This window comes from Lates calcarifer, linkage group LG13, assembly GCF_001640805.2.
Source record: "Lates calcarifer isolate ASB-BC8 linkage group LG13, TLL_Latcal_v3, whole genome shotgun sequence".
Classification (NCBI taxonomy): domain Eukaryota; kingdom Metazoa; phylum Chordata; class Actinopteri; family Centropomidae; genus Lates; species Lates calcarifer.
The window spans coordinates 18,128,976-18,147,612 of record NC_066845.1 but is presented as its reverse complement, the minus strand read 5'-3'; the positions used below and the strand labels follow the sequence as shown (position 1 = coordinate 18,147,612).

General features: G+C 42.6%; 1 protein-coding gene across 7 annotated transcripts in view; it reads right to left on the bottom strand.

The window, feature by feature from the left end:
• Positions 1-18,637, bottom strand: part of fbrsl1 (fibrosin-like 1) — a 265,820-nt gene that overhangs the window by 145,553 nt on the left and 101,630 nt on the right. For all 7 annotated transcript variants that reach the window (XM_018668828.2, XM_018668829.2, XM_051075365.1 and 4 more), the window contains exon 3: positions 3,964-4,065. In XM_018668828.2, coding sequence (XP_018524344.1) covers positions 3,964-4,065 — 102 coding nt within the window. The remainder of the gene's footprint in view (positions 1-3,963; positions 4,066-18,637) is intronic.

Genomic DNA, 18,637 nt, shown 5'->3' with positions numbered 1-18,637 from the left:
ATTTGTTTGACATCACTTCCTTCTGTGTGTTCAAGAGTGCCATCTGACATTGATAGGCACATGGGAGTGAATCCATCACTTGCATCAGTAGATAAAATGATAACACTCCTTGATATAGAAATTGTTGTTCCAAGAGTGAGTGACAGCTCAGGTACCCTGCTGGCTGAAAATGATGGCTTCTCTTATTCCATCTTATTATTTTCCCAGTATTTGCTTTGCACTCAAAACAAACAGAATGGAATAAGAGTAGCATCAACAGGTATCTTAGGATAACTGGGCAGATACTTTTAATAATCTTATAATTTCTTAAAATGCTAATCATTTGTAAATATAGGGCATATAAAAGCCAACATAATTTCCAAAATGCTGTATATATATTTTATTTAAAAAAGACAAGACATTGTGTAAACATTTACTGTAAAAGACAATCCAAAGTATAGAAATATGTTTTTTTTTTCTATCCAAACTTACATTATCCTTCATTAAATGGTATTTTTCAATTTTGTCATTATTTTGTAGAATCTTTTTTTGAAATTGGGTTTCAGAACCAAAACAAATGTTTTTCATTACGTTATATTAGTCCTGTTTGTACTCAGGGTAAATATCTCATCATGCATTTTGGGAGGTGTTTTGGCCCATCAAACTCCTCCTGTGTTTCCTAATGCAGTCCTCTAAATGCTGAACAACGGCAGGATAGAGACAGAAAAGGCTGGGTTTTGTTCTGTTCTTCGGCTCTGTCTGTCAGCGCCCAGCACGAATACCAATCTCCAAATCCCTCCCTCCACTTCCACTTTTCACTGCTTTTATTCCTCTGTCTAGATTGGCAATCTCTCCCCCCTGGTCTCTGGAGGGGACTTTTCTGCTAGACCAATTTCATCCATAGGTCCACCTTCAATCCAACCGACCTCCCCCACACCTTCACCATCACTGCCTCCCTTGTTTTGCACCCTACCGATGCCCCTCATCCATTCTCCCACACCTGCTCAAGGCCTCAGCCCTCATCAACGCCTGTGTGCCCCTCTGATTCGCAGGACAGCTCCTGTGGTGACGATTAGGGAGGAGCCCTGCCGTGAACCGGAAAGCAGGCTCTGCGGGAATCAAAAGGCTATTCCCACTCTGCTCAACCCCTCTGCTCCCTTCACTACCACAACCAGAGAAGAGGCCAGAGGAGTGGGGAGGAAGAACTGCACATAAGGCAAAATCTGTGGATACAAAAGGGCCAAAAGTATGTTCCAGTGAGAATGCGGTCTGTTGTCTGTGTGTGTGCATGTTGTGAGTGCACCCAAATGTGTGTATATATATACATGTGTTTGTGTGTGTGTGTGTGTGAGTACATGGGCGCATGTGCATAGGTGGTGGGAGGCCAAGGCCATTTGGAATTAGCCTTACTATGTAGAGTTCATTCAACTTGGAGCATTCTGAGGAGAAAGAGAGGCTTATTTAAATGATAATGAGGGACAATCCATTGGATTTAGTGCCAGTGAAGGGAGGAAAAGAGGGGAGGGAAAGGGGGGATCCATTAAAACGCCAGTGGTTCATAAGCCATAGGGTCGGCATACAGCTAAACACTCTCTCTTAAAAGCCATTATACATGGCTCTCAATGGATTTCTGCAGCGCTTAGGACTTCAAAAGGATTTAAGAACCCGCCCCAGAGAGGGAGTGTGGGGGAGGGAGGAGGACGAGTGTGTGCGTATGTGTGTGTGTGTGTGTGTAGTGGTGGCTCTGGTGGTGAGAGGGATGGGGCGGATGCTGGCGGCATTTAAGGGTTAACTAAACAGCCCTGGAGAAGAGAAATGTTGCTAAATCCGCCCCCTAATCCTCTCCCCATTTCCATGCCCCCTCCTCCACTCTCCTTACAAAAAAAGACAGAAAAAAGAAAAACATGGCGACAAGAGGGGAGGGTCCAGTCCATCTTCTATCAACTCAGACTATTGGTTTTTGTCGCTGCACGGAGGCCAAGAGGCAGACCAATCAGAGCTCATTGGAGCATGATGAGGAAAGGGATGTGGATGTGTATGCCCTCTGTGGCAGGAGGATCAGGTAGGTGGGTGGGTTTGGGTGCATGTGGGTGGTTGTGGGTGGATACAGGAGGGTGTTAGAGACCATGACAGCACCGCAACTGCCGCCCTCTCCTCCGCAGGACACAGATGCATTGGAACCCACCCCCCTCCACCACCTCACATTTCCCTAATCCCTGTGTGGCTTAGTGCCGGGGCCCCGCTGCACCGCAGGCACAATTACCTAGTCAAAATAAACAGATAAAGACACAACCATAGCAATGAACAAACAGCATCCCCTGCAATTTTTTTTTTACCCCCTGCTTCCAAATTGATGCATGACTGTTTTTACAGGCGGGCAGGCGGGCGCGTCCGCATGTCGCATTTGTCTCCATTTCCTTTGGCGGTAAGACAAGAGAAATCCATTTTACTCGTTGCCGACGCGGCATCATTAGTTAAGAGCTCTTAAAGCTGGGGAGCCACTTTGATGTGGTGGAGCGTATTTTACGAAAATTAGCAGTGCTCTCGGTGTGGTGGCGGAGATTTCATGGAGCTGAAAAAATAAGAAATATACGTGAGACAATGACATGGTGTTGGTGAGGAATATCACTGTGTGCGTCATGTCCAGGCCTTCACTTGGTGGAATACAACAGCCAGCAGAGAGAGAAGGACAGACACAGACAGACACAGAAAGAGAAAGGTAAAGATGGGGTGGAGAGAGAGAGATGGATAGATATGGATGGTGTGGTTACAACGATCAGCGTCTGTGCACCGTTTATTTGGCAGCAGATTAGAGAGACATGCCACATCTAACACCGTCTGCGATTACAGCGTGCAATTTTCATCAGTGCCCCCCAAACTCCCACCCCCCACCATCACTGCAAGAACCACCACCAACACCCCCCACCCCCCACCCCTTTCTCCTTCTTGGTGCTTGTCGTATATCCCTGTCAGAGCTGTCAACCGGCGTCGGTCTTTTATCTGACAAGCCCGCCTCTTCCTCCTGACTTTTTCATTAAAAGACAGCCTTTTACACAAATTCAAGAGAAACAGTGCGAGGGGAAGAGGGGGGACAGTGCACGAGAGAAACAGAGCAGCAAGGCTTAGAAAAAGAGGATGAAGATAGAAAAAATTAGGCCGGGTGATTTTTCTTTTTTTCATCAGGCCGGATTTTCAATTGGAATGCTGAATAGCTTAAAACAATGTATTTAATAAGTTCATTAAAATCTTTTTCGTTCCATCATTTTACGCCTGCTGAAAGAGGAAGCTGCATAGTTTCCTTCCTCTTCTTTTTTTCTCTCCCTCTCTCTCTCCCCTCTTACTTTCGTCAGCTAAATGAACAGTCTGATTGAATTTAGTTAGGTTTGGGAGGCCTGCTTGACAGGCATTAGTTAGGAAGCATATTTCTACATTCATTTAAAATGAGCCGCTTGGGATTTTGCATAAATTCTCATTACTTCCTCTGTATCTAAATTGCATTATTTCATCCCTTATGCTGAACCAATGTCTGGCCTCCATTTTCCTTTGCCACCTACTCATCCTCTAAATGGGCTAGCATATGGATGCTGGTGCAGCGATAATTGGAACAGTTTCTTTAACTCATTTCACTCTGGGGTCAGTGAGGTCAGCCCACACCTGGCTGAACCATATTAGGTCATGACTACATTTAACTGTGCCATGCTTTAAATAATGCCAGGCCAACTAGGTGATGCTCATTTCCTGTCTACATGTTGCCAGCAAACCAGTCGTTTCCCCAATGCATTGCGGATTAATGAGGTGAAAGCTGGAAACAGCAGGAGCTACTGCACCGGCTGCCCTCTGATCTTGGCCTCAATGTTCGTCCACCCGCTCTCTGTATCCCACTTTAGAATGGCAGGGGTCCCCTGCCTTGGCCTGTGAAAGTGGATAGCCTGGCTCTCTGTAGGAGGTCTTTGAAAAGGGGAAAGGTCTTGTCCAGGGTCTCACCTCACTGAGCTGCTCCTTAGAGTTGCTCCTGTGCGGTCTGCTGAGCTCCTGCACCGTCTCGTCCTCGCTGACTTTGACCGGACGTAGCGCCAAAGGTTTGATCTACAAGGGACACAAGAAAAGACCAGGACATCTTAAAATCATGTACTTGCCTCATAAACCAAACCACTGTGTTCACAACTAAGAAACATAACCTGAAAGGTGGTGATTTATGGTTACTTTTTTAGACATTTCTGGGGCATAAATTAAGAGGAATAATTAATTTATCTTCCATAAGAGGAAGATTTAAATCATTATATATAATTAGTTATATACAATTATACATTATACATTCAGACTGTGCCAGTGTTGTTTTGCCAGTTAAATACTAATGATATGGATTTTACTGTGAATCTATTCCAAAGCACAGCATGGTGTTACTTTATCTTTTTTTAGTCTTTCTTTTTTTTCATTCTGTTCTTGAAAAACCATCTCGCTTAAAGCTGAATGTGCTTCATGATAGCATTGAACACAATGTTTGCTATCATTTTATAGCAAAATGACATTATCATTGACAATGCAGCGTAACTACAATAGCTTCAACTGACTTTCAGTGGGCCATGGTCCTTCTATTCTTAACCTGGGGGAAACACAAAGTTGATGTGCTGTCTCACAGCTCAGTGTCAGTTTGTGCTTTGGGTAAATGCAAAGCAGAGCTGGCTGTAGCAAAAACACCTGCAACCTCAAACCTTGACTCAGTGGTGCCAGTCATACCAGCCAGCGACAGGAATGCAGCAGTGACAATTCAGTAATCCCTGTAAACTGTAAGCCTGAAAAAATCTGCTTCCTGTACATATAAATAGCTAAAAATATTTTAAGTTCTTTTGCATTTATTTATAGATTGTTAAATGTGTGTACATGGTTCGCCTCACATTCATGGATGGCGCTTTGTGGTACTACAGCATTCGTGGATTTAGGGCACCATTCTAAATTCAGATATTTTTTCTGTGGACTGTGTTGAATTTGACTTGTTTTTTTAGTTCATTATTAGTTTTTAAAATCAGCTTTATTATTCTGCTAATACTCCACCATCATTCATCCATTGTTGTTCAACTCAGGTAAGTCTTCGATAGGCAACAATAGCTAGAAGTTTGTATAATGTGCTTACATTAGCTTTGGCCTACATCCAATATAAAAAATGTTGCTAAACAGGTAGACTCAGTACCAAGTTTGAATCCACTAAATTCCCTACCCACTCCACTCCCTCACAAGATGGCACACTGATTAACTAACTACACAAGGCAAACAACAGCTCTGTGTCAGTGAAAATAAAAAAATAGCAGTAGCATCAGCTGTGAGTAGACAACACTAAATAATATACTTAATTCCACTGTTACCAAGACAACATTTTAGAGAAAAAAAGATTTATGCTTTTGTTTTCATTATTATTATCCATCATTATTCTGCTATTATCTGGTCATGAAAATGCTCAAATGAATAAAAAGATCAGTGGGAAAACCTTTTGTTGCTTTTAGCAGCTTAAATGTACAAATGCCAGTATGTGTGTTCAGGCACATCATAGCAACCCTAACGCCAACATGGAAGGCTTGTTTTATTGCAGGCCATCAAGACCCACAGTTGGCGTAAATCCAAATTCCCAGCCAGATGGGAGGTTGGCGAGCTCAGCAAGGTAGACTCTGTGCTGGTGCAGCAATGGCCAATCACAATGTCCCGTGCTGCTTCCCCACCTTGGAGTACAGTGGCGATGGCCGCGGGGTGTAATCCATTTGACTAGCAGTTTGCGTGTAGCAGCTCCCCCGGTGGCTGGCCCCGGTCTCCTGATCTCCACTGTAATTTAAGCAGATCACTGCTACAATTAACCTTTCCCGGTAAATATCAATTATGGCCCCCGGCTGGGCTAGAATTAAAAGGGTCATCAGCTAATCTGACAGGTCCTGTACGCTACCACCTGGCTGGGAGAGAGGGAGGGAGGAAAGGCGGCAGAGAGAGAATGTTTGTCTACCCTTGTGCCCACCAGCTCACATGCCAAGTAGACACAATTCCCTTTTAATTACCCTGCTGCCGCCAGGGCAAGCATGCTGATTGGCCAAGGGGCATTAGCAGTGCGCTGAGGTCAACAGTGACAGAATGAGGGTGGGATGAGGTGAGTGTGGCGGAGAAGAGTAGGGAGCTGCCGCCAAGCAATCAGGGTGCAGAGATGGAAGGAAGAGAAACCTGGCAGGTGGGCCTAATCAGGTTTGACTTCCACCTCTACCCGCCTCTCCCTCTGCCTCGCTCTGTCTCGACTAGCTGTCAGCCTAATCACTCCTTGAATCTCAAAATAGATGGTGGCCTTTTTGATTTCCTTCTCTCAAGGAGAGCACAAAAAGAAAATTCCTTGTTGGCAGGTAGGCAGGCATGGAGGCAGAGACAGAACGTTGAGGTACAGTCTGTGACACATTGCCGTCAAGTGCAGCCGTTGATTACTTTGTTTACCCAGCATCAGCGTTGCTGACAAATTCCTGAAGGCGGCCAAGTGTTTCCGTCTCCTCTGGGGCCAGCAACTACATTACCCAGTCAGCAATCAACTTGGCTATTGATCAGAGCACAGCCTCTAATTAGGCACCTAGGTTAATGATGCAACGTGCAAGGACCATTCCCTGAGCCGCTGTTCAACAGGACAGGACAGCAATTGATCCAGGCTGGAATTCACCAACTCTGACAAAAGACTGACAACCCTGACTGCCTGTGATTAAGGCAGGGACTAATTTCCTGTCTGGGGAGGTGTTTAATTGGCCCTGAGGTCCCAACTGTACAGCTTTCATGTGTTGTTTTTTTCCTTTTTGGTCTACTTAATGTTAAAGGACAAGTTAGTGAGTTTGAGGGTGGGGCTAGTGGTCTCTACAGAGATGTGATTGGTTACGAGTGGTGACATAGTTCAAGGTCATAATGCCTTTCCACTTTGCTTGAGGTAATGCCTTTGAAATACTCTCTAGGAAGTCCAGAGGGAGCAAGTCTTGGCCACCTGGCTATTTTAAGGAGGATTTTCTGTGTGGATTAAATTTGTTTACATTGGAGGTTTAACCCATACAGTATCGGGGCGAGGTTAATCAGGCTGAAACAGCAAGTGAACATGATTAATCTTGGGTGGGGGGGCAGTTTGACTTGAGATGACAGATAGAAAAGACATAGAAAAAACATAGCTAAGTCAGGGCCTGTGTTTTACATGAATAATGTACTGGAAATTAGCTCCATTAGTCTCGGTATTGAACATGTCTGCAGTCCCTCTCTGGAGGCTGCCGCTCTGTGCTCTTTAATTATCTTCAAAGGGCCCTCTAGCATCTTAATTTCCCCCCAAGTTGAGTAGTTCCGACTTGGGTTTGCTCATTTATACCACTCTAACCCTGGGTGAAGTCACAAACCCCCCCCCGCTAAGAAAGGACTAGTCGAGGCATCGACAGAGACAGCAGTGGTTCACATCAGTTCATGTTAGGCTTGGCTAACTTTCCTTTTCCTTTCACTCCTCCTCACTCTCCTTGCAGTGTCGATCAATCTGCAGCCTGTCAGCAGGGAGCTGGCTAGAGGCTGGCGGGTGATGCTTTGTTGTTTTGCTCCTTTGATCCTCCCTCCTCCTTCACCTTGCAGGAGGTTTTAGGGGGAGCATCGGATGGCTGTGCGGTCTCCCACCTTTCTCCCCCTTGAATAAGAGAAACTGTTAGTCCTGACCTCGCTTTTCCTCTCCTTGCTCCAGCTCCTCTCACTCCTCTGCCTCATCTCTCCCTAGCCTGCCGTCACCTGTCAACAGCGCTCAGGGAGGCTGTGCCTCAGCCTTGTCCCAGTGTCAATCCTCATTACCCTAGGATCTTGGACCTTGTCCCCTGCCCGCTCCTACCTTTCTAGCTGTCGTGATGCTCTTCTGCTCCGCACTACCACACTCAGATCTCCTCTCTGGGCTTCCCATGCACAGGGCAGGGAGGAGATGAGGGACAATACAGGAAAGGGAGGGCTGAAGAGGATGGATACAGATCCTTCCTCTAATTTGTTCTGAAAAGTGTCCTGCGCAAAGGACCCTCACCCCCATTAACCCAGCGACAGGCTGCTACCGCTGCTCTGGGAGGCATCAGCACTGTGTGTATGTGAGGGGGGCCCGATGGTGCGACGGGCTGAGGCACCTAGGCGCTCAGTGCCGGTCTCCGGCACCGGCTCAATCTATCGGCTCATTATCCCCCCCACCCAGGCTAGGGTGCAGACAAGTGCACTTTAGGGCCACAGGCCAAATTGATTCATCTGCCTTCATTTTCTTCAGGCTCAGAAGTGGCAGCTGCTCAGAGGCAGGGGGAAGGAGCTGTAAGATGGTGAGAGACAGAGACAGGAGAGAGGGAAGGAGAGAGAGGCTGGGATAGAGTAAGATGAGGGAGGGAGGCATGAAGAAAAAGAGGTGTTCCTGGCTTTGTTCCTCATCCATGTCTCATTTTACTTTTCCTCCTCCTCCCCCTTCTCTCTCTCTCACTCTCTCACCTTACAGTACAACCAACACCTCCCTCCCTTGGAATTGCTATCAAGACATGCACTCACTCCCCCACCAAGTCCCAAGTTGGAAATTAGCCCAAGGACAAGCTAGTGGATTTACTACAGGGAGAGCAAATGGATTTTTGCTTTTATTTTGACGAGTCCCAGTGTATCCATTACGCCTTTTAATCATACATTATTCATAGAGTTCGCCTTATAATAAATGACCACATAAAAATGGGTATACATATTATACAAGGCCTAAAATGCCCCCATAACTCTCTCTGCGAGTGCACTCAGAGCTACATCACATTTGTACGCTGGTTCACAAATAAGAGCCTGTGAAATCACAGCAAGATGGCGTTTCTATTCCAAGCAGTGACACAAGGACACGACAAGAGTCAGATTAAAAGCAACACTCATGTATAAATGAGGTATGGAGCAAACAAATTAGAGGGTGTGACCTACTGACTGTTCAGCATGTGTCCTGTGCAGCGTAGAATGCTGCACAGTGTAAAGCTAACTGGGGTGGCCACTGCGACCTCCAAACACTGTAACAAAGCAGTCAACGTGAAAGCAAAACCGCCTCCTCGGCCTGATTCCCAGCCAACAGGGATCTCAGGAGAGCCTGAGTGTCCCGCAGGGCCCTGTCTGAAACAGATGAACTGGGGAGAGGAGCACTCCCCGTGGGCCCCCAGGTCTCTCCAATCACTCTCACCATATGCCTCCTGGGGGAGTGAGGGAACAAGGCAAGAGAGGAGGAAGGGGGGTGGGGTGCACCTGCTCCCAAATACGAAACCATCCCTCAGCACCTGTCCCGGGGGTTCAATGACAACCACAACCGACAGACACACACACACATACACACCCCTCACCTGTCAGCCAGGACCATAGGAACAGTATCTGCCCTGCACTGATAAGCAGAAGGCCTTACAGCAGAAACACCCCAGCCCCCTCCTCTACCTCCTGACTCCCACTCCAAGGCAAGCATTTCTCAGAGCTACCAACAACAATTAGGCCGATGATGTCAAAATGCTAATGATGTTATTGGAAGGAAAACAAGGGAGCAATGTTGTGGATCTGCGTTTTGCTCTTCATTGCTGGAGCAAACATTATGCAGATCTTCCTCCTCTCTTATTGCTCTGTAAGAAACACACAGCTTTGATTTCTGTGTACACTATTAGCGTTGAAAGCAGTGAGTGCATTTTGCAAAAGCTTTATGCATGCTAACAAGAAAAAATCAAATGGTGTTCACTTTGGAGGCTGTACTATAATCTTTTTTCTTTTTTTTTAAAGTATTTTTTCAGGCTTTTTTGCCTTTATTGATAGGACAGTGAGAGAGACAGGAAACAGGGAGAGAGTGGGGAAACGACATGCAGTAAAAGTCCGGCCGGATCGGGTCCGCCTGCTCAGACCACTAGGGCCCACGCTCCCTAACCATTTGGCTATGAGGGCGCCCACATGTGCTATAATCTTTTTTAACTCAAAATGATTATTTGCAAGTCAAAGTTCACTTTGGCTTTCAAAAACCAGGGCACATTCAAAGTCGCAGTAAAACAACTTCAGGTTGTGGTACATGCCACTGAAAATGCCACATTTGCACTTAGTGGTCGGCAAAACCTTTTGGAGAGTAAGAGAGAGAATGATTTATTCATTCATTTTCAAGTGTGTGCTGCTGTACCTCTCTGTGCTGTTATTATCTCAGCACACCTTTCAATCACCAAGTGTATTTTCAAGGTAATGGGGAGGCATGGAAAAAAAAGACATATATATATATTCTCAAACCCTAAAGAGCTGCTGCAAAAACGAGTGTTAACCTTGAAAAAACAGAAAATGCAGTATAATGCTGATGATAAATTAGCAGAATATAAATATAATAATAAAAAATATAATAAAAACTGAATAAAATAATTTTAAAAAACCTTTAAAATGCCAGTTAAGGTCCACATTACCTACAGCTCCCTATCATCACAACCATTTTAATGATAATGTATATATTTTGTTTTGTGAAAAAGGCTTCAAGATGGAACTAAAAGCATTAAAACAGACTTTTTTGTGACTGTAGAAATATTTCAACCAAATTATTGATTGCATCTTTCTGATGTCTGAAAGTGTGAGATAAAATTTGCCTCCTACTTGCAGGTCAAAGTGTTTTTCACTGCTCAACACTGTGACCATAGTAAGTGTAGGTATGCTGCATCAATCACAGATTCTGCAACAGTTTCATGTGAAAAGGCTTTATCAGTTATGACTCTCAACTCCTTAACCTTTAAATGGACAGAGATAAGGCTGGCGTAAACACTTTTATCAGCTGATAAGAGTCTGCTGGCGGGACAGATCAGCGGCCCAGACAGACGTTGAAATGACAGAATGTCTGACTACACACAAAGATTTTCACAACTTGAACTCACAAGTTGATTAAATATCAAAGCAAATACTGTTTTCTGTAAATACTAAGCAATTCCAGATGTAGGTCACATAATACAAAAATACTGACAAGAACTATTAGGATCATTACAAAATAATTGTGACCGCTATTTCATCAGGAACTTTATAGGGCTCTACCACTGTAAGACTGGATTCCAGCCACAGTGATCAGCCAAAAACCAATTTGAAACACTTTGTGCATCATGTTTGTATAAATGATAAGGAATGTTGCATATCACTTTAATCGCTTTAATAATTTACACACTTTTCACCAGCAATTACTTTCATCATTGACCACTGTGTATCAGTGATCCATGTACTAAAGACAGTTCTGCTCAACTGCTGTAACACCATTAATTATTTTTTAACACTTGAAAATGATCTTATTAGCAGTCGAAAAAATTACATTTTTGGAAGTGCAACATTCACACTCTCTCCTGTGACTACACTTGATAACTTTGTCACCCTCACACGTACTTTAAGAAATGTTTAATTTCCTCTAATGTAATCTGAAATAATTATCAGCTGGAGCAGACGTACACGCTGCAAAAAGGCCCCTTTTAACAAGTCCACCAAACACACACACACACACCTTAAAACGAGCTATCATTCACCAAGACATAATTAAAACACTGAAGATGAGATTGTGGGGTAAAGGAAATGAGCAAGTGATTAAAAAAACGCTAGATGAAGAACAGTCTGAAACTTCCAATTGGTCTAACTTTTGACTGTGTTCTTCAGTCAGGTAAGGAAATGGCTCTATAATGGAATGTCTGAGTAAAATCGTGCCGTGTTTCCTAATCAATATGGTATTGCTTTAGTGCTGACCAATGAGCAATGGACCAATGACCAACAGCAATGTGAACACACGATTAGAAAGTGAGTATGGTCATTCCTCCTTAGGTAGATGTAGTTAGTCGTTGTACATTTTTTAGTACTATATGTCTCTTTTTGATCAAGCACAAAAATGGAAAGAGAAGGATTTAAAATTACTGTGATTTCCTTGACCTGAGTAAAAGTCTTTGAATGACAGTGTCATTCAGTTATAATAAGAGAGTCTCAGAAACACTACGTCTTGAAATGATTTTGTTTACAATACACAGATCCTGATAATGTCATTCCACTTAAGGTTTGGTGTTGTATAAAGGTGGTAACAGCTGGCAATAGAGATCCAACCTATTGCCAGTTTCTTATTAATGTATTGGTCAATTTCAATATCCATTGGTTGTTATCTTGGTAACAACTACTACCTATTCTTTGGGGCCCATATTCCTGCGGTCCATATGGTCAATAAATGACAGAACTGCAAGGGTTTTTAAATCTGTCATTATCAAACAGGAGATTATGATTTTTTTTTTTTACCTTTACCACATAAAGGCAGTGCATGTTTGGAAGAAATGTGTTTTTAGGGCCAGACACAGGAAACAGAATTTTTACGCCAACACAGATTTCTGTATTTGGTATCTAAAAAAAATTGATTTAGTTGGAAAGCTAACCATGTCAGTGCACTCTGGTGAACAAACCTTGTAATGGCAATACAGTTTCTAAATAATCTTAGAAATATCACTGCCATGTGTAGATTTAGTGTAATCCCTTTTACTTAGCAGCCAACATATCTATCACACTCTAGTTAGCATTAGCAACATTAGCAATAGCCAGGACAGCTCATAAGAAAACTACCAACCCGCAGAATTTTAAAACGTGACTAATAGAAAAACCATGCAAAGCTTGTAGCTCACTATGAAACAGTAAAGTGAAAAATTACCACTGCCACAGTTAAATGGTGCCACGGTTCAGCAGGTCAATCAGAATAAAGAGGCCAAAACAGAAATTTCAGTTGCAGAGGGACAATCTTAACTTTTTCATGAACTGAGTCAACATTTGGTAGATATCAGCCTTCAGCGATCTGATCAAACACTTGCCAAATAGATAAGATATGCATTGAGGAAGACGAATACATGACTTTTGCACAAGTCACACAACTGTTCCAGGCAAATGCAAACACATGTTAACACCATTGAACCGAAATGATTTAAATCATAATGAAAAAAGAATGTACACGGAACTTGCTGATTTTCACACTGGCAAGTACAGAATTCAAAGTGAATACCATTAATCCACATTAAATTTAGACTATTTAGACTTTCAAGGCACAGAATGGCAAAATGTAAAAGCATTGTATATAGGCACAATCTTGCATGTATGGACAGGTTTGATCCTAAAATATTTGTATTGGCCTTAGAGACACATATTAATTTAACTTACATACTGTAGCCAGTATGCTAGTGCTAATCTGTAAGACTTAGTGGGGAGCTGAGGCATGTCATCAGAGGAGAGGGAGAGCTTAGGGGAAAGAGACAGAAAGAGGGAGTTTTTGAGAGAGAGAGATGAGGTCTAGGCGAGGAGTCAGGAGGTAGTTTGCAGTCAGAGAGTGAGAGAGAGAGACAGGGGGAGACAGCCAGAGTGCTCTGGGCTTTTTAATAGGAGGCAGATGCAACACATGTAATGAATCAGCTTCGGCTCAACGCGGCTTCCCTCTGATGTCTGAGCACTCGTCCTGCCCTTGGAAAACTTCTGGGACGTTATCTCATGCCTGCACAGCACACACTGCCAGTGAATTTTGGAGGAAGTGTTATGTGTTGGATGGAGAAGGGGAGGAAGAGGTAGGGGAGTTGAAGTGTGTGTATGTGTACTTGCAAAATGAAGCTGCAATATATGTGTATTCTGTACGTGCTAAAATATTTAAATGTGTACTGCATCTGTGTGTGCATTTGAAAAGGCTCAAATGCTTACATATACAATACCTTGTGTATTTACTGTTATCTGTGTATCTATATGTAAAAACTATGTAAAAGCCTGACTCCTACTGTCAAAACTCCAGCAAAGTGTTTCTACAACCCAGTCAATGGATCAATGTTACTGCTCACCTGAACCAACAAGGAACTTACCAACAAGGTCTACAGCTGCATTATTGGCACGATTGTGTCTTGCTTATTTCAGAGCAGCAAAGAAAAACAGCCTTTTTCATAGTGTTTGGGCTCGTCACTTCAGGATAAGTGTAACTAATAAGATAAATAATGACTAATGCTATTAGTTGCACCTGTGTTTGGAAAGTTAATATATCCTAACTAACAAGTGCAATTAAAGTCATTTTCTGGGCTTTTACTTGCTATTAGCATGCACTTGCATGTCAATATGCGTATGTTAACAGCTATAGCTAGCGATAGTTGTCGGATATTAATATACAGGTGTGCCAATGCTGGCACGTTAATCTGCATGTGAGAAAATTTTTGGATGTGGTATCTCAAATACCGCCAACGCTAGCATGTTAACCTGTATATTAATAACTAGGTTGTTAGATGATAATAATGCTAACAACTACCAAAGCCATGTCCTGATGTCATTATCTCAGCCCTCGTGTGGTTTGAAGTTTGTTCAACTAGCCAACACATAACAGGGTAAGCCTCTTTCTTCCATTTCAATATGTATGACAGTACACCTTTTTCACATCTGTAATTTTGACACAGGTGTAATTCATAATTATGACTGCATTCTTTTTAGATTTTTCAGGCCTTGGTATTTAGCATGCTGGCTTACCAGAATGGCTGACTGGGACACTTAATGGAGCAAAGCCATCATTAATATAATTAGTTCCACCTGTGCTGTTCCTGCTATGAAAAGTCAAACTATCTGCTGTGAAAAACATCTATTGAAGTGGGTGTTGTTGGGTCCTTCTGTAAACAGCATAATTTTGCAGCATAGTTTGTGGGAAAAATGACTCCACCTGGTACTAAATAGCATTGGGTCTCCTCACAACGTACCAGCTAATACTGACTCGTCTTCATATTTTCACCTGTTACATTCACATCTTCTTGCTGCCTAGAGGCTGTTATGATTTATGTCATTTTTAATGTATTTTACTTGTATTTACAAAATGAAGTTAATAAAAATACACCGGGTATAAATAAACATATGTAAATATTTTCATCTTTCTGAACATTTTAGGCATATTTAAATTTGGTTGGTCTACAACACCAATGTCAACTTAAACTAATTTGTTTGCATAAACTGTAAGTTTGTCGACAGTATGTTACATGCATTAAGTGCCATATTATGAGGTGAAATTGTAAATTCAGTTGCATTCCTTGTGATAAATTTCAAATGCATTCCTCTATTGTGAAATGTAATGTGAAAAAAAGTGGATGTGACTACCAAATACAGAAGGAAAATATGATGTTTCCCCAATCATAGTAATGAGCACAGAAAAAAACAAAAAAACAAACAAACCAAAACTTGGCTTTGTACATTCCTCACAATCCCCTCTAGCCAACTCCTTCTTCCCCGGCAAAGAATCATTGCTCTTTTGACTTGCAGCCAATTGGTAGATTGGTAGCCCATCAAACTGCAGTCACACTGGCTTTTATCTATCTCCATATGAAGGCCTGCATAAGTAATGTTTTAAATCCCTATAAGCCCAGATGCAGAAAGCGTGCAGCTTGAGCACCTGACATGCAAGATTATGAAGGCTGCTGAGGATAACAGGAGGTCAGGAGAGGCAGCAAGAAGACAGAGAGGGTAAATACAGGAGAAAGAAATTAGAAACCAATGGAAAAGACTGAAGGTAGAAAGAGGATACAGAAGGATTGATGCTTTCTTCCTCACAAAACTGCAATGGCATACTTAAAGTAGTCTGTGCATGCCAGATTTGGAAGAAGGTAGGTAAGGAAAGATGAAAACGTAAGAGGAGGTGAGGAAATGGGAGGAGAGAAGGAAAGAGGAGAAGAGAAACTACGCAGGAGGCCTCCTCCCTGTCATTTGGTTGTTTGGCTGAGAAATCTGCCTCCTTGTTGTCAGTTCCATCACTCCTGCTTGGACAAGAAGAGATAGACTGGTGGGGGAGATCAAGCAGGGGGAGGAGGGAAAGGAGGTGGAGGAGGAAGGAGCAGAGCAGATAAGATGAGAGGATTGTAAAGCTATGGGTTGGTATGGAAATCAGGTCTTGGAAAGGCAAAAAAAAAAAAAAAAAAAGAAATGATGAAAAGCAGATGGAATCAGCCGCTGACATGACAGCATCCAGTCTAGAGAGCACAGATCTACTGCTTGTGCAATTACATGGATGCATTTGCATCTATATGATCCCTCAAAATGCTGACATGCGTCTGGATTTGAGCCCTGCTATCTGCGAGTGCCTGTGCACAGTTGTGTGTGTGCCTTATGTGTGTATATGTGAGCATATTCACAACATTAGATGATCTGACAGGCACTGCTTGTCACAATGTACACTACATAAAATGAGGATGCAGTTGGTAGAGGAGGATCATGTCCATTGTGTTAATAGGGATAATAGTGATTTAATAAGCTTACAGGGGGATTCGTTGTGCATTCTAATTGGCAAGGCCCCTTGGATGAAGCTGTATCCTGGATGAAGCTGTCTCCTGGACTGTTCCATGTGTTCCCACTCATGGGATAAACAAAGTTTAAGTGTAAATCTGTGCCAATCAAAAGTGTGGGAAGTTAACATGACTTAATTAAATGGCGGCTTAATTTAAGATGAGAAGAACCACTGTTGATGTGGGATTGAGTGATGCCACTAGCTGTTTTTGTTAAATCATACAATGTACTGTCATACCTGAGTGATATTATGTTATTAGAATTAAATTATGTGTTGTATAACAACTGATGCTATTACTGCATTGGCTCTCCAGAACGTAATAATTTGTTTGGGTTTTGTTATTTCCCCTGCAGAGACAAAGGGAATATCTGGCGACTACTGGAGTGGAAATATCTTAAGTATTTGGTCTGTTTTCATATAATACACTGCATCTGTCTTGTATCTAGCAGTTTGATTTGGATGGCCTTGGATGATTTATTTTTAAAATCTCAGTTGTCCTGCAGATTTTGTGTTGCTGGACAACAACCTCAACATGGAAAGATATTTTTTTATTATTTATTATGATAGTTTGAAATCCATTTTCATTTTGGATACCAAATTCCATGCCTTCAACACAACACAGTGAAGACCATGTCTTACATTGTGAAAAAAACCAAAGATGACCCATATTCACAACTAGCTGTCTCGCTGTTGTGTTTTTCTCTGTTTGTACTTGCCCCCCCTTCCAGCAGCATACACTCATACATTACAGTATCCAGACTGACACTCTGCCACTTCCAGCACCCAAAAAAAAACTCAGTGTGTCACTTCTGTCTCCTTCATGTACAAGGTCTTTGTTTGGGCTTGTGTGTATGCGTTGGTGAGAGTATGTACATGCGCATGAGGCACTTTCACAGCACCACTTGATGGCAGTAACACATTGCAACAGTAAAGTATACACACAAATACATGCATGAAGAGTTGTGGAAAATTCAGTTTCTATAGCATGGAAATGACTGCTACAGGCTCACAGCATATGAAGTAGCTGGCAAAGCAGGAGGAGCAGGGGAAGGAAGACGGAGGTGAGCAGTGAATGTGGAAATGACAGGAAGATATTGGGAGGCTAATTGTCTTGAGGAGTGGCCCAGGCGACCTTGGCAGGGTGAGAAGTCAGGGGCTTTGGCCTCCCAGGGCATGACGCTGCCAGGGTAATTGTGCCACGATCTTGACCTTGCATTGCTTAAACCCATCCTCCCCTCTTCCTCTCTATCCCTCTCTCTTTCTTTATCTCTCACTTCCCCTCTCTGAGGCTGGAGAGGAGCAGGGATCTGCTCTCCACTCTAATGATGTCAGCTCCCCAGAGGAGGCGTCTGTCTGCTGAATCTCAACAGCTAGCCTTCAAAGTCTCAGCCTGACCCAGGAGCTAGAGGGAGGCCTGGAGGATGGCAGACTAGAATCTGGGCAGTACAGTACCACTACAGCCTAACCAACCAGCATGACCAGCACTCCTGAAGGGGGTCACAGGGTCCTGATCCACTCACACTGCTGCTGTTAATAGAGCTCTCAAACAGTCAAAACACAAATGTAGGGAGGTAGTAGGAGGCAGATGCACCATGTAAATAAAAGAAGGGACTGTAAAGTTCAGCTTACCAATTCAGCAACTTGCAGAATTCAACAGAAAAAAAACTACTATCTAAGACAAAAACGTGATCCAAATGCTCATTCCTTCAGAGTGAAACTGATCTCAAATATCCAAAACACTTAAAAGATTAGGAGTATGAAACTCTATAGATTTTGACAGTAACTCATTAGGACTGTTTTAGTTGGTTTCAACATGTTTTTGTAAACCTGAAGTAAAAACCTGAAATACCCTGAAACACAAAATTGTTAAATGACATCTTGCCTGCTACTGATTCTGATTCAAATTAATTGCTTATTGATATGGACACATCTTTTGATCATATGACATGCTGAAAATGACAACTGGTAATTGAAGAACTGTTTTTATAGTGCTTAATGATGTGATCTCACAGTATTTTGACATGGACTTGAGTGTACTTTTACTATTCACTATATACATTCTACTTTTACACATACAGTATTTACTTTCACTTTTGGTATTTGATTTGTTTTTCAGTCTGCTTTTCTGTTTATGATTTGACCAGACTCTTTGGGGAAAGACATCTGGGTTTCTATTTTTGTTATGGAGCTAGTACATTGTAACCTATATCTCTACATTTTCACTGCTATGTTGATGACAAACTGATCTGAAACCCTGATCTGATCTGTTAAATTGTACAAATATTCCAAACTCCCTGCTCTTAAAAGCCTGATTATTAAAAGTCATACACATGCTTGTAGCTACATATTAAATGTTCTGGTATTATA